The 20,742-nt window shown below is 50.2% G+C and overlaps 1 protein-coding gene across 3 annotated transcripts; it reads left to right on the top strand.

Annotated features, from left to right (window-relative positions):
- The first annotated feature begins 9,275 nt into the window (after window positions 1-9,275).
- LOC136549503 (heterogeneous nuclear ribonucleoprotein 1-like) lies at window positions 9,276-15,757 on the top strand. 3 transcript variants are annotated; one of them, XM_066540808.1, is made up of 4 exons: window positions 9,276-9,404; window positions 9,669-9,922; window positions 10,060-11,242; window positions 15,281-15,757. In XM_066540808.1, exons 2-4 carry the CDS (start codon window positions 9,695-9,697, stop codon window positions 15,292-15,294), a joined length of 1,425 nt encoding a protein of 474 aa, XP_066396905.1. In that variant the 5' UTR covers window positions 9,276-9,404; window positions 9,669-9,694; the 3' UTR covers window positions 15,295-15,757. The 3 variants fall into 3 exon arrangements, with proteins under 3 accessions (XP_066396905.1, XP_066396907.1, XP_066396904.1); XM_066540810.1 differs by lacking the exon at window positions 15,281-15,757 and adding an exon at window positions 14,349-15,226; XM_066540807.1 differs by lacking the exon at window positions 15,281-15,757 and having other exon boundaries at window positions 10,060-11,298.
- Window positions 15,758-20,742: the final 4,985 nt, after the last annotated feature.

Below are 20,742 nucleotides of genomic sequence, written 5' to 3'. Positions count from 1 at the left end.
GGAGCACGCAGTTCAAATTCACTGGTTGGTTGAGGACCCCCCGGTACGAAACACCGACAGTTGGCGCGCCAGGTAGGGGCCTCTGCATGTCAGTTTCGTCATCCCAACAGGTTCCGGATGGCAGACCCCGTACGACCGTTGCGTCTTGGCATGGTGGTTTAGTTTGGGAGCCTAGAGTTCATGTCCCTAGGGCATGAGTACAACATGGTACTCCTCACTCCTTGAGCCCCACCAACCGATGATGAAGTCACGCACCGGCAGCCCAGGCACAGGCGGCGTCCGGGCGGCCGCTCTCGCCGCGCCCGCCAGGCACGATGCGAGCAAGACCACCCCGACACTACGCGAATTCAGGACGGCACGCCGCTCCCCGCTGATATCCTATGACCAGCTGTTGGCATGGGGTCCCTGGCTGGGGACCTGTCTAGCCTGAGCTTGGACGAAGGAAAATCGTCGATGGCACACGGCGATGCCCCATCATTAAGCCCCGCTCCACCGCTCCCTGAGGAGCCGATCCCGGTGGAGCAGAGTCTGGTGATGGCACCATCCCCATACCCCTTTGGGTTGAGAAATGCCGCTGCCTCCTATGCCTACGCTTACACTACCGCTCACGAGGATCCCTCAGAACTCCGCCAACGCTTCATTCTCGACCTAAGCACCCATGCTGACTCCTCGGAGGAGGACGAGGCATGACCCAGAGTGGATTTCTCCGAACTCCACGACCCTGGGGCTATGCGCCAGTTCTTGGCCGCAAGCGACTACTGCTTAGGCTACTCCGACTCCGACGACGAAGGCACCTACGACCCCACTCGCAAGTGTTTTCACGTCGGGCTCAGGATGCTGAGAGCGGGCGAGGAGGACAAGGGGGCAGGTAGCCGTTCCCCGCTTCGCCCAGGTATAGGCGCTGCCACACCTCCACGCATTGTCCTACCGGCCGCACAAAACGAGACCCCCACCCTTACGCGACCTCAACGCCCAGATCTAGAACAACTCCGTGAGCTCTAGGCCAAGGTCAAACAAGACCAACTCCTCCTACAGCAGCTTTGAGATACTCTCGAACAGGAACAGCGAGGTCGCGGCGAAGGTGGGGGAGCCCGACGGAGGGCCCGCGATGTGCACCACCGCATCCATGACGACAAAGGGAGTGAGCAGCCCCTAGTCTTCAATCGCGCTAGCCAGAACGTCATGGCTACGGCAATGCTGGTCCACGCAATGCCCAAGCCTTCTACCATGGAGGGACGGCGGGTCCACGGTGAGCTCCGGGATCTCCTAGAGACCGCCGCGGTTTAGCAGGCCGAGAGTTCCGCCTCCCGACGGCACGGGGGCGTCTCGAACCTGCCCGTAGCACCGCCTCGGCAGGACAGGGAAGCCTCGGCTCGTCCCGAACCTACTCGAGCGCCGATAGCCCACAGGGTCCCCGTGCTTTTGGACTGCCTGAGCAATCGACGTGAGGTGCAGGGAGACCATGAGGTGGTCAGCAGGCGGCGACGGCACGACAACGAGGGGCCCGCTCGGGGCTACCACCCACACCGAGGCAGTCGCTACGACAGCGAGGAGGACCGCAGTCCTTCTCTTGAACCGCTAGGCCCTTGGGTCTTCAGCAGGGCCATCCGCACTGCCTTTTTCCTAGCCCGGTTTCGGCAACCAGCCAATCTCGCAAAATATAGTGGCAAGACCAACCCCGAACTCTGGCTTGCCGATTACCGCCTGGCCTGCCAGCTAGGTGGCGCGGATGATGACCTGCTCATCATCCACAACCTCCCCCTGCTCTTGTCAGACTTAGCACGAGCCTGGCTCGAGCACCTTCCTCCCTCATAAATCCACGACTGGCGCGACTTGGTTAGGATCTTCGTCGGGAACTTCCAAGGCACATACGTGTGCCCTGGGAATTCTTGGGACCTTAAAAGCTATCGTCAGAAGCCGGACGAGTCTCTCCGAGACTTCATCCGGTGCTTCTCCAAACAGTGCACCGAGTTGCCCAGCGTCGGCGACTCGGAGATCGTCTAGGCTTTCCTCTCTGGCACCACCTGTCGAGACCTGGTTCGAGAGTTAGGTTAGAACGTGCCACGCACCGCTGCTATGCTCCTCGACATCGCCACCAACTTTGCCTCGAGTGAGGAGGCTGTCGGAGCCATCTTCCCCGACAGCGACACCAAGGGAAAACGGAGGGACGAGGCCCCCAAGGCCTCGGCCTCCCACCTCCCCAAGAGAAAGAAAAAGGGGCGCCTAGGGATGCAGGAGGTACTGGAGGCTGATCTGGTCAGGGCCGTAGAATGCAAGAATCCCCAAGGCCCCAAAGGCCCTAGGCCTTTCGACGACATGCTCAAGAAACAATGCCCTTATCACCAAGGCTCGGTCAAGCATGCCCTCAAGGATTGCTCCATGCTGCGATGTTACTACGCTAGGCTCGAGCTCCCCGATGACAACGCCAAGCAGAAGGGCGCCAGCAACTGGGATGAAGACAAGGACGACGGGTTCCTCAAGGTATGCAATGCCTTCATGATCTTCGGTGGACCCTCGGCGTGCCTTATGGCATGGTAGCGTAAGAGGGAACACCGAGAAGTCTTCTCGATCAAGGTGGCCACCCCCCAGTACCTTGACTGGTCTCAGGAGGCGATCACCTTCGATCGAGATGACCACCCTGACCATGTTCTGAATCCCGAGCAGTACCCGCTGGTCGTCGACCCGATCATCGACAACACCCGACTCTCCAAGGTGTTGATGGACGGAGGCAGCGGCCTCAACATCCTCTACGTCAATACCCTGGAGCTCTTGGAGATCGACCGGTCGAGGCTCCAAGGCAACGTCGCCCCCTTCCATGGCATCATACCAGGGAAGCGCACGCGACCCATCGGGCGCATCGACCTTCCCGTCTGCTTCGGCACCCCCTCCAACTACCGCAAGGAAGTCCTTACCTTTAAGGTAGTCGGGTTCAGGGGAGCCTACCACGCCATCCTGGGGCGGCCGTGCTACACCAAGTTCATGGCAGTACCCAACTATACCTACCTCAAGCTCAAGATGCCAGGCCCTAGCGGTGTCATCACGATTGAGTCCACGTACGAACATGCATACGACTGTGACGTTGAGTGCATCGAGTATGCCGAGGCTCTGGCAGAGGCCGAGACCCTCATCGCCCACCTCGACCAACTCAGTGGCGAGGTGCCCGACTCCAAGCGTTGTGCAGGGGCGTTCGAGCCCACGGAAGCCATCAAACTCATCCCGGTCGACCCCGCCTGCCCCGACGACCGAGCGCTGAGGATCAGCACCACCCTCGATATCAAATAGGAAGCCGTGCTTGTCGACTTTCTCTGTGCAAACGCCGACATATTTGCATGGAGTCCCTCGGACATGCCGGGCATACCAAGGGAGGTCGCTGAGCATGCCCTGGACATCTGGGCCGGATCTAGGCTGGTGAGGCAACGCCTGCACCGCTTCGACGAGGAAAAGCGTAGGGCCATCGGTGAGGAGATACAGAAACTCTTAGCGGCCGGATTCATCAAAGAAGTGTCCCACCCAGAATGGTTGGCTAACCCTGTGTTAGTCAAGAAGAAAAATGGGAAATGGAGGATGTGCGTGGACTACACCGGTTTGAACAAAGCCTGTCCAAAAGTCCCCTTTCCATTACCCCAAATCGATCAAATCGTTGATTCCACAGCAGGGTGCGAGACCTTGTCTTTCCTTGATGCATATTCTGGTTACCATCAAATCAAGATGAAAGAGTCTGACCAGCTCATGACTTCTTTCATCACACCATTCGGCATGTACTGCTATGTGACGATGCCCTTCGGCCTCAGAAACGCAGGTGCCACGTACCAGCGGTGCATGACCCAGGTCTTTGGCGACAACATTGGGCAGACCGTTGAGGCCTACGTAGACAACATCGTGGTCAAGACCAGAAAGGCCGAGGGTCTCATCGACGACTTGAGGATAACCTTCAAATGCCTTAGAGAGAAGGGCATCAAGCTCAATCCTGAGAAGTGTGTGTTTGGGGTCCCCCGAGGCATGCTCTTGGGATTCATAGTCTCGGAACGCGGCATTGAAGCCAACCCAGAGAAGGTCTCGGCCATAACCAGCATGGGACCAATCAGAGACCTCAAGGGAGTACAGAGGGTCATGGGATGCCTTGCGGCCCTGAGCCGCTTCATCTCACGCCTCGGCGAAAAAGGTTTGCCTCTGTACCGACTCTTGAGAAAATCCGAGCGTTTTTCGTGGACCCCCGAGGCCGAAGAAGCCCTCGACAGACTCAAGACGCTGCTCATAAATCCTCCTATCCTGGTACCCCTAGCCAGGGATGAGGCCCTCTTACTCTACGTTGCCGCAACGACCCAAGTGGTCAGCGCTGCCATAGTGGTAGAGAGGCAGGAAGAGGGGCATGCTCTGCCCACCCAACGTCCTGTTTATTTCATCAGCGAGGTGCTCTCCGAGACCAAAGCACGCTACCCCCACATCCAGAAGCTGGTCTACGCCGTGGTCCTGACCCAGCACAAACTGCGTCACTACTTCGAGTCGCACCTAGTGACTGTGGTATCATCTTTCTCCCTGGGCGAGATAGTTCATAACCGGGAGGCCTCGGGCAGGATAGCCAAGTGGGCTGTCGAGCTTATGGGGGAAACCTTGACCTTTGCGCCTCGAAAAGCGATCAAGTCTCAGGTCTTGGCCGATTTCGTGGCTGAATGGATAGATACCCAACTGCCACCTGCTCAAATTTAGACGGAGTGCTGGACCATGTACTTCGATGGATCCCTGATGAAGACCGGGGTAGGCGTGGGTCTGCTCTTCATCTCGCCCCTCGGAGTACACATGCGCTACATGGTGCGGCTCCACTTTGCCGCCTCCAACAACGTGGTAGAGTATGAGGCCCTCATCAACGGCTTACAAGTCACCATCGAACTTGGGGCACGACGCCTTGACGTCCGAGGTGACTCGTGGCTCATCATAGATCAAGTAATGAAGGAGTCAAATTGCCTCGACCCCAAAATGGAGGCTTACTGCAAGTTGGTACGACGCCTGGAAGACAAGTTCGATGGTCTCAAACTGAATCACGTCGCGCGGAAGTACAACGAGGCCGCCGACGAGCTAGCAAAGATGGCCTCGGCACGGGCCTCGGCCCCCCCGAATGTTTTCGCCAGAGACCTCTACAAACCTTCCATTGGCTACACCTCGACGACAGAGGAGGGCCCACCCGTGGAACCCATGACAAAACTCGAGGCCCCCTCTGCTGCCGAGACCCCCTCGACCAAGCCCGGTGCAATCCACTCTGGCCTGGTGGGGTCTGTCACTAGGCGAAGGAGTCCACCGTCGATAAGCAACTGAAGCATCTCCTCGGTGACGTCCGACGGGTCCTAGGGGTCCGCCTCGACAACGATGATGTCACCGGCCATGGGTGCGATGGAGGAATTGGGTGCGGCGGTGAGTTTTTTCTCTCTCTCCCACGCTCTCGCTTTTTTCTCGCTTTCTCCCTAGGCTCGCTCTTCCCTCCTCTTCTTCTCGGCCCCGCTACTCTAGCGACGGCTCGACAGAGGTGGTGCTGATACAGGCAAGGTAAGACGAGGAGGGGCGAGACTCTTCGGGTATTTATGCAGGAAGGAGGCAAAACGAACGGGCAACGAAATCGGGGAGATTTTCCCCCCGATCCGGCGCAGTTAACCACGAGCCAATTTCGCCGGCCCACGCGCCCACGTCTCCCGCATTAAATGCAAGGACAGTTACATCCCATCCACCACGTCATGCTCGGCCACTACGACAACAGGCATCGTTTCGCCTCCCCATGAAACCGCCTCAAAAGGCACGCCACCCGTTGCTGAGCCAATAGGGAAGATACTCCCTGCGGCCTATTCCTTTCGTATGAAGGAACCGGGCTCTGAACCTATTATGGTCTAGGGGTTCGAAGGCTAGGCCCCAAAAGGGTTTCGATAGCCGCCCTAGGATAACAGAGTCAGGGACGACCGCAGGTGAGCCTATACGAGGCCGAGGCCCAAGCAAGCGAAATGCTTGGGACACCCAAAGTCGTGTCTGAGACCGGCAGGAAAGTCTTCGAATGGGATCCCACCGTAGGGAGGCACCGAGCCACCAAGGCCCAGCAAATGGCCTCGGCACCCACTAGAGACATCCTTTGGTACTCTTGGAGTGTGTCTCTGGACCGCTAGCCGTCCCCTAGTGAACGGGGTTTGGGCCTCCACTCGGACTACCCGATAACAGCTCACCGGAAGTGCCATCGCTCGTGCCCACCGAGGGTAGCGAGGCACATTCCACCCCTCCTTTCGAGTGAAAAGGAAGCGTGAGGGTCGCACAAAAAGTCAGGGGAACCCCCGACGGCCTTCTCGCTCTATGCAGAGGCTAAGGGGCTCTTCCTGTAACCTTGCCGAGACCCAGCGACCCCGGCTCGCACTCAAAGGGGCTCGGCAAAACAAACCCTCCTTCCGAGCGAAAAGGAAGCATGAGGGTCGTACAAAAAGACATGGGAGCTCCTGACGGCCCTCTCACCCTGTGCAGAGGCTAGGGGGCTCTTCCTACAAATACGCCGAGACCCCACAACCCGGGCTTGCGCCCAAAAGGGGCCTCAGCAAACAAACCCTCACGCGCGAGGGGCGTATAAAAAGCTAGGGGGAACTCCTAACGGCCCTCTCGCTCCGCGTAGAGGCTAGGGGCTCTTCCTGCAATCTTGCCGAGACCAGAATGGGCTCGGCAAACAAACCCTCTGTCCGAATGAAAAGGATGTGTGAGGGTCGGACGAAAAAGTCAGGGGACCCCCGACCGCTCTCTTGCTCTAGGCGGAGGCTTGGGGGCTCCTCTTGCACCCAAGACCAAGACAAATAGTCCAAGCCCACGCTAGAGGTTTCATTACCAAACACGATAAAGGGCATCGAGCCCGTTACGGTCTAGGGGTTCGAAGGCTGGGCCTCCAAGAGGTTTCGACAGCCGCCCCAGGGCAACAGAGTCAGGGACAACTTCGGGGCGAGCCTACGAATGGCCCAGGCCCGAGCGAACAGTCGCTCAGGGCGTCCTAAGTCGTGTCTGAGACCGGCAGGGAAGTCTCCGAATGGGATCCCACCGTAGGGAGGCACCGAGCCACCGAGGCCCAGCGAACGGCCTCGGCACCCACTAGAGAAACCCTCTGGTACTCTTGGAGTGCGTCTCTGGACCACTAGCCGTCCCCTAGCGAACGGGGTGCAGGCCTCCACTCGGACTCATCCGATAACAGCTCACCGGAAGTGTCCACGCTCGTGCCCACCGAGGGTAGCCTGGCACATTCCACCCCTCCTTCCGAGCGAAAGGAAGCGTGAGGGTCATACCCAAAGTCAGGGGGACCCCTGACGAACCTCTCGCTCTGTGCGAAGGCTAGAGGGCTCTTCCTGTAGCCTCGCCGGGACCCCCGCAACCCAAACTTGCGCTTATGGGCTCGGCAAATGCGATAAAAAACTACTCGCTTAAACGTGAAAATGAAAAAGCCCCTGGAGGAGTAACTCCACTCCTCCAGGGCCTCGGGGGCTACACCCGGCGGGTGCGCTCGCACGCACCCACCAGAACCTTAGGAAACAAAACCCAACTCCTACGGGGGCGGGTATAAACCAAGCCTCGACAAACCCTTAGGGAGAGTGCACGCACTCCCCCGGAGGCTCGGGGGCTACTGTTGGGTACCTTAGAACGGGGTACCCTGAGCGAACAATCAAAGGAGTCACTTAAGTCCCATCAAAAAACAAAGCTGGAAGGTAAGCCGTGGGCCCCTCGCCCACCACGTCCGGGCCTACTAGGCCCTCCGCCTCGCCTCGAGCCTCGCGCAGGAGGTCTCGGCGTCCTGACGCAATCTCCGCCTCGCGCGAGGCCCTCCACGGAAGGCCTCGGCAGGGAACACGATCTCCGCTTCGTGCGAGGCTCTCCACGGAAGGCCTCGGCAGGGGGTGCCTTCTTCGTATCGCGCGAGGCTTCTCACGAAAGGTCTCAGCAAGGAGTCCGATCTCCGTCCCGCGCGAGGCTCCGCTCTCCGTCTCGCGCGAGGCCTCATTCCCCGTATCGTGCGAGACCAGCTTATCCATAGTCCGTCGCCCCCGCCTCGGCCGGTCTTCCCGACAGCACGTCACGTTTCATTAATACTTCAACCACTCCCGCAATCTCAGCCGGACGATGGCTCGACGCCACAGAATGGCCGACGGGACCTGAGGCCGCATCAACGCCATACCGGCTGGGACAGGGCACGGCGGGGATTACCGGCCACTGTGTTCTGACGCTGTGCCCACGATCAGCGCCCACATTGCACTGTGCCCCGCGATCCCCGCCTCAAAAACAACGCGACATGGACAACTTGGCCCGAGTTATCATCGCGTCCAAGCCGGCGCACCAGGTCAGCCGCCCACTCGGGGCCTCGGCACTGTGCACCAAGGTCTCGGCTATCTCGGGGTTTGTGCCCGCCGAGACCCCCCACTGCGGTGCAGCCTCGGCACTGACCAAGCCTCGGCCTCGCGCACAGTTCGTCCACACCGGCTTGCACGTCCACCGCCGCACCCACTCCGAGGCAGTCCCAGGGCTCTCACGACGCACAGGATCGGATGGGACTGGCACGCCGCCCCAGTGATCCAAGGACGGACCACTCCGATGACCACGCCGCCACAGGAACAGGCCACAGGGCTCGGACATGCCGCCCCTATTGGCACGATGTCGCATAGTTAACATATGTACTGTCCTTGTCTTTCCTTCAACTATAAAAGGAGAGGACTTGGGCCACTTAGAGAGGAGGAAGGGGGAACACATTGTAACACACACACATCCCAGCCGCCTGAGAGCAACGTCTCACACGGCCCACACGACACCTTGCCGAGACCTGGGACTAGCTCCCTCTCTCCCCTAGCTTGTAACCCCCTGCTACGAGCACTTCGGTGGGCATCGATTGCCTGAACCAGTATAAACCTTGTGTCTCTTTGCATCATCATCCGGAATCAGGAGCACGCAGTTCAAATTCACTGGTTGGTTGAGGACCTCTGGTCCGAAACACCGACAACCTTATACCCACAGGTGGTGCTCGTGCAAAATATAAACTGTAATGCCACATTTTGGAAGTTTTGAAATTTATAAGGGAGGAATTTCCTTTGAATCTAAGGAGGAGTTGAACTGTCTTTTTAACTAAAACTCTGTGAACAAAAAGTAAAACTCTGTGAAATTCCAAGCGTTTAAACCGGGACCTTAAAAGTCATTTGCTCCATTTAAATTACGGGAAGCTATAACACCTGCACCTGCAGTGTTCCCTCCTCCCACTCAGATTTCATCCTCGGCCTCGTCTCCTCTCCTCTCCACGCCAAGCAACCTCCCCCACCCCGCGCCCACCCTCCCATGCTCGCCTCGAGATCTTAGCGGGCAGCTCCGGAGAGCGCCGACGAGCCCCCCGATCCCTCCTCGCCGCCGCCGCCAACCGATCGGTAAGCGTCCCGATCCCCCCACATGCTCTTTTGTTCGGTGGCTCCGCACCGATCGGCGCCGGTCTGCCGGATCGCGCCGGGGCCGGTCGGATCTGGTACGGATCTCGCCGCCCCGCGCGTAATTCCGCGATCGCCGCGTTGTGCTCAGCTCGGATCCAGCGGATGTGCGCGCGAGTGTGCCCCGTGCGCGGATGGGGGCTGTGGATAAGCTGGCGTTTTGTTCGCATTTGGCGTTCCTGGCTGACGTGCGTTTGTTGGCCGCAGGGGGAGGAGAGGAGGGGAGGGGAGCGATGGAGGCCGCCGACTATTCCGGGAAGCTCTTCGTCGGCGGCATCTCGTGGGAGACGGACGAGGCCCGCCTCCGCGAGTACTTCGTCCGCTTCGGGGAGGTTACTGAGGCCGTCATCATGCGGGACCGCAGCACGGGCCGCGCCCGTGGGTTCGGGTTCGTGGTCTTCGCCGACGCCACGGTCGCCGAGCGCGTCATCTTGGACAAACACATGATCGACGGCCGTATGGTAATTTTGCCATTTCCGCTCGTTTTTTGTCTGTCTGTCTGTCTGCGTACATAGCAAATGTGCATTTATATTCGAATTCTGTTGTAAAGCTTCTGCTTTGTGTTTATTGTATGAGCTGAATTGTGCATTTGGATTAGGTGGAGGCCAAGAAGGCTGTTCCCAGGGATGACCACAGTATCGTGAGCAAGAGCAACACAAGCAGCATAGGGTCACCTGGACCGGGCCGTACCAGAAAGATCTTTGTTGGAGGTCTGCCCTCAAATGTAACAGAGGCTGACTTCAGAAGGTATTTTGAGCAGTTCGGTGTCATAACTGATGTGGTTGTGATGTACGACCACAACACGCAGAGACCGAGGGGCTTTGGATTCATCACCTACGATTCAGAAGACGCCGTCGACAAAGCCCTGCACAAGAGCTTCCACGAGCTGAATGGTAAAATGGTAGAGGTCAAGAGGGCTGTTCCAAAGGAGCAGTCTCCTGGACCTGTTGCGCGCTCGCCTGCGGGAGTGGGGCAGAACTATGCTATGAACAGGGTTCATAGCTTCCTGAATGGCTTCAACCAGGGTTACAGCCCGAATCCTATAGGAGGTTACGGCATGAGGGTGGATGGAAGGTTTGGCCTGCTTTCAGGTGCACGGAATGGGTTCTCTTCTTTTGGCCCAGGTTATGGGATGGGTATGAATGTTGAAGGTGGGATGAGCGGAACTTTTGGTGCAAACTCTGGTTTCATCAGTAACTCCAATGGGAGGCAAATGGGTTCCTACTTCAATGGAAGTTCGAACAGATTGAGTAGTCCTATTGGTTACCTTGGTCTTAATTATGACTCAGGATCAATGTTGAGTTCCATGTCTAGGAATGTTTGGGGCAATGGAAGTCTAAACTACACGAGCAATCCTACAAACATGAGTGCTTTTGCTCCCCCTGGAAATGGGGGTCAAGTCAGTATTACCGGCGACAATTGGGGAGGTCTCCCTTCTGCTCATGGGTTGGGCAACATTTCAAGCCTTGGGTCAGGGAACCTTGGCCGTGGAGCTGGAGATAATAACTTTGGTTTGCCTTCTGGCTCCTATGGGCGGAGCAACTCAACTGGGACAATTGGTGAGCCTTTTTCTGCATCAGGCAATGCGTATGAAGTGAACAACCCAGATACATATGGGAGCAGCTCTATTTATGGTGGCACATCCTGGAGGTTCGCTTCATCTGAAGTTGACATGCCTTCTTTCAGTCACGATCTTGGAAATGTTGATCCAAATATCAAATCAGACATGTCAGCAAGTTACATGGGCAATTATCCTGTTAACAACAATCAGCCAAGCAGAGGTCAGTTGCTGTTTCAACATTTTTCTCTGAACTACACATAGATTTTCGTTTCTGTAAAAAGGAATTATGCTGCATAAATGTGTTAGTTACCTCAATGGTTGGGGGCAAAAAAGGGAAGCACGATTTCTTCTCTTCTTGGTTTAGGAAAGCATTGCATCTATTCACTCTGAACAGATTTTTCATGGCTCTGTCTTTGTTGTGGTCTCCTAAATTCCATATAAATTTCAGGTTACTTGAATACTTGAAGTCTTGAACCATGACATATTGGTTAGTTTGTGGTAATTAAAGATTAAGTTTTGTTACGTGTCTGGCCAACTGATGTCATCCCATAACAGAATACTCCCTCCCGCCCCTTTTACAAGTCAGAGTAGAAAAAGCTAGAATTCCAAGGCGTATATTTAATTCTCGCCAACTTCTTGCATGCATCCATGCATGCACACGTTATGGACTACACCGCACTCAATGCACCCTGCGTCAAAAACAGAAGGCCGCCTTCAACGCCTTAACTCCTTTCCACATGCACCAGAGTTAGAACTCTGGAAGGCTTCCTTGTTCACGGGAATGATTGAGTTAATGCGGGTGATAATTGAAGCAATGCCTTGTATAATGGATTTGCCAAATTTTGCTGGTTTGCCTTGTAAAAGGAACATGTAAAAATGGAAAATCATATAGTTCGGACGTCCTGACTCCTATGGCCTTCTAGAACTTGACAATGGATTATCAGTACATTTATAAAACACTTTGTGGGTTTGTACTTGTATGAACATGACATGTGCATCTTACAGTAAGAATTACTTATTTATCCTGTAGCACAGTGCGAAAGGTCCTCTAGCTAGTTAGTTAGGTGGCTTGAGTAGCACTCCTTAGGTGTCCTGGGTTTGACTTTTGACTCCCCGTGGGAGCGAATTTCAGACTAGGGTTAAAAAAAATCCCCCCGTCTGTCCCACACCAAAGCACAAGGTCTAAGTCCCGGCCCTGGTCGTGGTCGTTCTCACATGGGCTACGGTGCCGCTGGGCATGGGTTCAGGGTTTTCTCGACCTACGTGAGAAGGTCTTCTTAGTAAAATGCTCGGGGGCTGTCTTACCCCCCTGTAGGTCGAGTTTTCTTTTATCCTGCAGCATCGTGAATTGTCATACTATTGTTTCCAGATATTAAAATAGAATAATTGATTTATTTGTATTTTTCAAGCATTTTCCTGCTTTCTAAAGTTGAGTTACAACTTACAAATAGAAGATTGACAGTAGTAGATTGTATAACTGAATTGTAATCAAACTATTTGAAGTCACTGGTCTATTGGCCCTTGCATTTAGTGTTGCATTGCGCAGTTTAACTGTACAAGAAGCACCGTGTAAGCTTCTTGCCCTTTATTGGTGAGATTGGAATAGGATATTCGACTGGAAATGGACTTTTAGCCACATGATTATCAGAGTGCTAGGAATTGAACACGGGAACATATTACTTGCCAGTTTCGTCAAACTAAGAGTTAGACTTAACATATCTCTAATAGAGCCCCTACAGCTTTGAATGATGATGAATAAGTCCAGTATTTAACACTGGCATTGTCTCTTCCATAGGCCTCAATATCTGCCTTGATATAGTCATTGTGCTTTGCAAACTCATTGAACATTGTGCTGAATAAATCAAGGAGATTAGGAAGTGATTTATGTATGATGTTTGCAACATTCTGGTCAAACTCCGGATATATTCAATGATATTTGACATGCTGCCTGTGAATTCTTGTGACCAACTGGTTCCTACTGAAAGCTGAAATTTTCTACAATTAGTTTTGCAGCTTTGTCCTGCAGTTGAGTATTTAGTAAACTGTTAAAAATGTGTAGTGTTTGCGTGAACAATCATGTAGTGTATAAACGAAAAAACATATTAAAAGATTGGAAGCCTAAAAGATTATGGGAAAAGAGGGAGTTTGCGCTGTGGTTCAAAAAAAAAAATCCACTTTTGTTTTTTCTTAAAGGATCATTCAGGGTGCTCTTGTTTCCTATGCTATTGCTTTGCTGTTTGAACAAGTAAACTAAGCCATTAGGAAACTCGACAAATTTGAGATTTGAGTTAGGGGAATGCCTCTGCTTTTGTAGGTTATCTATTCATGGCATAATATATGATTTACTTAGCTTTGAAACTTTCATATTGTAACTAGTTTATGTGCTCATGCAAATTTCACTTATTTCTAATGTAGTTTAGCATACTGCGTACCATATATTTTTATTACAAATACACTTAGGGACCGTTTGGATCCTTGGAATTGAATTCATTCTAATAATTACAATTTAAGCATAGATTAATTAAGCTAATATAGTTGTATATGGAATATATTTGTATATTTATTGTTAGGCATTCAAGGGACATACTTATATGTTGCATTTCTATTGTAGGGAAGTGAGTTGAAGAGTGTGCTATAAGTTGGAGAATAGAATTATAGCATAATGATCTATAGAATCCATTTCCATCTTCTACCCTATGAATTTGAGATAGGCTTATTTGTGAGCTTAGGAAAGTTAGAGAATGTCAAATTCTAAGCCAAATAGCCGAATTCATTATGTATATTTCAATTCCTCCAAAATGAAGGGATCCAAACAGCCCCTTAAGTCTTAATCTTACAACTATGGTACACATGTAATCTAGAATTTTGTAGGATGTGTTCTTGATTATTGTTTCCCTTTTACCCCGTAGAAGTGAACATCAGGCAAAACCACCACTTTTGTCATGCACTCATGCTAATAATTTTCATACACTTATAAATAATTATGATTAGTTAGTATAAAAAATTATAAACTAGTAGGAACCAAGTGGAAACCAACCAGTCAACCTTTGCATCAATCCATAGATGATTTAGGATAGTTTTTACTAGTTTGGCTGGTTACCCAAGCTGAAAGGTAGCAACAATGTGACAAGGCTGATTAAAAGAATTTAGATTAGGGAGGATGTGCTATTCACCATTGGACTAAAACATCACAAAACCAACCACTAAGCTGCTTTCTGGACATCTGTTCCATTTCTTTCTTTTCGTTATTTTGTACACAATGAAATGAAAAATGTCTTAGTTACTGAATATATCATATAATGGTTGTTTTGTTTTTTTTGTTCAAGTTTAAATAGGTACCTTAATGACATAAAGTCGGCGTTGGTTAGCCATGACTAGGATTCCTGGAATGAGAACCATTTCATCTTTTTTCCTCTCTTCTTTTTGTATCATTTTTATTGTACCAGTTAAGCATAAGTAGTTTCACCAAATTGTGGGTTCAGCAAATCTGTTATTCTAGGTTTTGATTTTGGAAGCATATTTCTCTTTTTGCTTGACAACTGTAGAATTCCTGGCATGGTTCTTTTATTGTACAACAGAGGCAGTTGTTGTCTATTCTGTGTACTTGTTCATCAAGAATGCAGAAATGAAACGCAGTGTCCATTTGCATTTCCTGCATCTATTGATTAAAAGTCTGGAGATTCTGTTTTGTGGTTGATTATGTTTGACATTCTGGCAATATGTCAATCCTTTATATATAAGAATAACGTTTGTAAATATCCTTTAAACATAAAAATATCAATCAGTTGCGATTTAAATGGGAATTTTGCTGTGGCTAGCTTTTATTATACCTGGCAAGAACTGAACTAATTTTGAATGATACACAAGGAAGCTTGGTGCTGGATCTTTGTTTCTCTTGAAAAGATGATCTTAATAGTTGGTTTACTGAGACTTGTGGCATCTTGCTCAACTTGTGTTCTAGAAATTAGACAAGATATAGATTTAAATTAGACAAGCAGTATCTTCATGCATAGAGCATCTGGTCAGTACAAATTTCATTATGCTGCAAGCAAGACCTGCTTTTTAACATGAGCTGTAGCCCATTCTGAACATGACTTTTCCTATGCAGCACCTTTTTTTTCTGGTATCAGAGCAAACTATATGTATGATTTTTTTGTTTCTTTATTTAAAAAATGAATTTAAATTTGTGTTTAACATAGTTTGAGGACAGAAATCAAACTTTTAATCTCTAACAATGATATGATGGCTCCTTTTGCAGGTATCACTTCCTAGGGAGAGTATTACTATATATTCATTTATGACTTGGGATAGATGAAACACCCATTCAGTCAGGCACCCAGGTGCATGACACTGTGAATCGGTGATTGTCAGGTTAGTTTTGTCTAGCTAACCAGTGGTGTGGTTTACAACACCAACATGCTAGAGGAGGAGCGGATACATTTTCTGAAGGGCTTTTTTTTGTCATGTTTTAGTTTTGATTCCTGTGCGTGGCTAGGCCTTTTGGTTTTTGAATGAGATGTGCAGTGGTGATTATTGCGGCGCATATTTAGAATCGTGTTCCAACATAAGCTGGAAAAGTGTCTGTATACGGATAAACATGTATACCAACCAAAGGGATGCTGTATTATCTTGCCCATTTGTTACTACATTAGTCTGTTTTCTATCGCTTTGAACCACTCTGGAGAATTTGTTGATTCGGTCATGAATTATGCATGCAGTGTGGTGTTTTTCTCCCCTTTCTGTGGCTTGTTACACTTGCGCCTTTCTTGTTTTTGCTGTAGATAATTGGATCCGGTTATTTGGCATTTGTACAATGTTGTTCCAAAACATTGCTGTAAAATTCGACATTCTGACACTGAAGTTAAATTCAGCTTCTCATCAAGCACCATAGTTCACAAAGTAGATAAATCATCATAGATCAGTTAGCATATGGGCGTGTGCTCGTTTTGCTTCCCCCCCCCCCCCCCCCCCCCCCCCCCCCCCCCCCCCCCCCCCTTTTTTTTTTTTTTTTTTTTTTGCAAATCAGTTTTTTGCGCCATGTGGATGTGTAAGGCGGCATCCGTGTGACTTAGAGCAGCCAAACGATGACAAGATGCGGTCTTGATCTTGTGTACCTTGATGAACATGGTTTGCTTCACATCATTTGAGTCTGCTATCTTTTATACATGAGCATGCAATGCGTTTGGTAAGTTTCAACTCTCGAGTGTGTAGGCTGAAGTGCTGAACTCAGGACGAATATACCTTAGTATAATGTGTTTCTGAAATTGCTGGGCTTTGTGATTGGTTTGAGGAGCGAAGTAGTCTATTATCTTTTTATTGTATTTTTTGTTTGGTTTATAAAATAGAATATGATCTATCATCACCTCATTCTTCGCAAACTAATAACTAGTACGAGAAATATAGGGCGTGATTGGTAGGCTGAATCGGGCCGTTCCTGCACCGTTTTGATGTCTAACCTCATTGATGCGGCGTGTTTGGTTGCCCGCCTCGCACTTTTTGTCTGTATCCTTTCATTCATCTGTCATCCTCCACCCCGCACGACTTTGTCTTCTCAATTTTCACTTCCCTCTCCATACAGGATGGCTTGATTCAGGCATGGCGCAGGGACCCATGTGTCATACACTTAAAACTCCCATCCATGCATGCAACCAAATAAGATCTTATCTCATACTGGACCAACAACCAAGCACGATTGAGTGCACGATTTAAACATGCATCTCACCATTCTGGACCGGTTCTTCATCCCGGCTCCCCCTCGTCAAAGCAACCAATCACACCCATAGTTATTTTACCAGGTTGTGTAGTATATGGACGGATGGCATGGCCCTCTAAAGGGAATGAGAATGTGCTGGTACGCTGCTGGGAGGGGAGAGCCCCCCTATGGACACGGGAGTGTGCTCTGCCCTCGCAGCTCTGCTCGAGACCTCGAGCACAGTTGGTCATCAGGGCAGCACAAGTGCAGGCAGCACCAGTGTTAGCCTCATCATAAAGTTGTGTTCCACGTACTTGCCAATACCCTCTCAACGCAAACAGTACCTTGCCTCTGCTACGGTGTAGCACTGGCTCAACTTTTACTTAGAGTTTCTCATCTTTTTATTTGCTCTTCCATGCCACAACGCAAGACATGTTGCTGCTTCAACTTTTTGTTGCGCAAGCCATCGCTTCCTCTGCAGGAGAATCTGACACCATGCGAGGCTAACGCTCGTGATGATTGGACATGAGTTGCATAGCTGGAAGCTGGGGCAGCACTCCAGTGGAGTGTTGGACATGGCCTCGGGGCGACTGCACGAGCTTGTCGTGATCCGATAGCCTTTTCAAAAAGATATTATAGTTTTGACTAAAGTGGCACCCTCTGTCGTTCGCCATTGCATGGACGAGGATAGGTTAAAGCAATGCCTTCTCTGCGTAGCGCTTTTTATGTTGTGTCTGTAGTCACAAAATTCCTAGAACGATTGGGTCGATCGTTGAACAGGGATCAAGGAACGTGGTACGCTCCTTGAGAAATGGTTTTCCACCGTTGGGACGAAACTGATCCCACGTTCTTGGAACAGGAACACACGTTCCTGGGACGTGGAACGTGGTGACTGTGGTTGTGCCAATACCGCCATATCGTTTTTTCCTCACATTTTCAGACTTTATTAAAATAATAATATAAATATAGCCACATAAAAAATGTATACAATATATTATACATGTAACTTTACTAACCATTCTAGAAATGCGTAACGTTATGTTCAAGATAGCATATAGTTTGATAACTTCATACAATTACATATCAAATGAGATGTTCCTTGTGTTTCAACCGGCTCAAAAACCCAACTTTATTAAAACTTTCAGCCAGATCTCACAAAACCGCCTCATTGATCAATGCTTAGCTGACCTTGTGAACCTTCTAAAGGAACCTAAGCCACAAGTAAACTCCTTAAGTCTGATCTCGACCGGCTAGACAAGTAATGGCCCCAATACTATGTGTATCCTTAGCTGCTTTTATCAGTCTGAGTTATATCCTTGTTAGATGTAAACCATGGGCTCGGCCCAACCCATGCTCCAGAACGGAAGGTAAAGATTGCCTAGACTCAACCATGGAGTATGACGTCTCTTTAGTCTGTTTATTATTATATATTGTGCCCTGTCAAACCGGGGGCTACAAGACCTTAAGATGATGTTGAATTATTGACCCTTTCCTTGTCGGGAACGTATCTGGTGCAAACCAACCACCCCGTGCAACCTTGGAAACTACGAATCAGGGCCACAAGATGCTAATCCAATGGACATGGTTAGAAGTGGGATTATTTTGCGCTTAAGCCCCCCACCAGCCGGCCACTTTTCCAATACCTCCCTGCCCCCTCGCGTTCCTTTCTGGTTCCGTGTCCAGCCGCCGCCGTCCATCACGCTTGGTCCCCCGCCGCCCCTGTCCATCGCCGCCTGTGCGCGCCGCCGGCCTGGTGAGCTCGCCGCTGCCCCTTCGCCCACGTGCTCGCCGCCGCCGTCCGTGGCCCTCCGCCCCGCCACCGTAGAAACAGGCAGGCTGCCCCCATCGATTCGGTCTCCATCTTTGCTCTTCTTCACGGTGGGCAAGGTCTGTTACCTTGAGTAAATGCAATGATATTTATGCAAATGCACTGATGAAATAAATTGCACTGAACTCCATGTCCATGTTGTATAATGCACTGAAGCACTGAAAATTGGCAGCAATAAGCTCAATGATTCACGAAAAGGAACTCACCGTTGGCACCAGGCCAGGGGCGCACGGGCGGAATCGCCTGGCGGCGGAACATCACGAAAAGGAATCGCCTGGCAACGGGACTCGCAATGGCGGCAATCGGGCGGAAACGCATGGCGGCGGGACTCGCGATGGACAGGGGCGATGCACTCGCTGGGACCAGGCGCGATGGACGGCGGACTCGGTGGGACTCATGATGGCGCCGGGCGGCGGCCGGACACGGAACCAGAAACAGATGAGAGGGGGCAGGGGTATTGGAAAAGTGGCCGGCTGGTGGGGGGGCTTAAGCGCAAAATAATTCCACCTCTAACCCTGTCCATTAAATTAGCATCTTGTGGCCCTGATTCATAGTTTCCAAGGTTGCACGGGGTGGTTGGTTTGCACTAGATACGTTCCCTTCCTTGTCACCGTCACTTCCTCTTTCTACCTCCTAGGAGTAGCCATCAGAAGAGGTGAAGAGGGACGTTCCCATTTGCCCTGGATCCAGATCTTGAAGTCCAGTCTTCTAGTGAGCGCTCATGAGCATTTGCTTTTAGCCATCTTCGTGTGCCAATCCAACCACACGTCCATACATCATAACTCCTCCTATTTGCCGAGCCTTGTCGAGAGCAAAGTTGGAAGACAAATCTGCTCAAACACTAGGCGAAAGCCTCATGAGATAAGCCCTAGGTACAAGTGTATAAGTAGCCAATCCGATGTAACAACCGAATGGCCCAAAAGAGGGGGTTGAATTGGGCTCAAAGAATTTAAAGCAACAACCTTATTAGCTATGAAAATTTCTAAACCCCCACTAGCACGGTGGCACCTAAGACTACCAAAAGCATACTAGTGAGTCCTTTAGGGCTATCGAACATGTCTACAATATTCACAGTAATTAAGAATGATGTCCTTAAGTTTAAGAAGTAAACCTATGCTAAGCACACTCTACTTCCTTAAGTTTAAGAAGTAAACCTATGCTAAGCACATTCTACATGCAATCCAGAACTTGCACACAATAAGCTGATCCGGTAGCTAAATAAGAAGTCATGCAAGGATAAGAGAAAGGCAAAGAGACAACTATATTTTGCCATGGTATCGTGTTGTTACCACAACCCCCTGATCCACGTTGGACCACCAAGAGTCACAAATACTTAGTTAAGCTCCCATCCACTAGTGAATGCCTATTCTCCACTCTGGAATGGTAGGCCTCAAGACTATGTAAATCTTTTGGAGCCTCCTCAACAATAACTCCATCAAGGAAGGTCACCAAGTCTTCAGTAGCAATCTTCAAGAAATCCACGCAAGAACACCGATAACACTCAAGGCTAGCTCACACATTTTGAAATCTTGGCTTGGATGGCTCCTATGTTTCACAATCCCTCTCTATAAGTGTTGCCGTCAATGGTTGGAAGAGAAGCTCCAAATGAGCTTGGGGAAGCACTTATATAATAAGGGGTTTTCACCCTTTTCTAGCTGTTGGCAAAAAAAAAGTTGATAGACACATAGTCCACCGGATGATCTGTTGCTTTGTTGGGCTGGTGGCGGGCTTTGGCATGGAAAGAGAAAGGGAACGGGTCGAAAAGAAATTGGAGAAAAAGAAAAAGGAAGTGGAGAGTTGGCCTGGATTTGAGAAGGAAATTTGACCAAAAACAAAGTTGACCGTTTTTAGTTTTATAAATCTATTCAAATACTAGTTTCAATAACCATCTAAAATACATGTGTTTCAAATACTTTTGGAACATATTTGTCAAATTACAATTAAACTTGTTTTGAAAACCATAATTTTCAAATAATTTTAACTATACCTTGAAACACTTTTGAAGCTAAATTTAAACTAAATTTAGCCTACTTTTGAAAGCATATTTTTAAAACTTTATTTTTGAAGAGAAAACCTATTCAAGGTTTAATAGGATTTTAGTTAAAAAAAGGCTTAATAGGATTTTGAATTTCATTTTACTGACAAGAAGATTAATGCACAAGCGTGAAATGCAACAAACAATCAAGTTAGTTCTATTTTT

Source organism: Miscanthus floridulus, chromosome 4, assembly GCF_019320115.1.
Source record: "Miscanthus floridulus cultivar M001 chromosome 4, ASM1932011v1, whole genome shotgun sequence".
Taxonomy (NCBI): domain Eukaryota; kingdom Viridiplantae; phylum Streptophyta; class Magnoliopsida; order Poales; family Poaceae; genus Miscanthus; species Miscanthus floridulus.
Note: the sequence above shows the minus strand (reverse complement) of the source record. Positions and strands in the feature narration are given on the sequence as shown.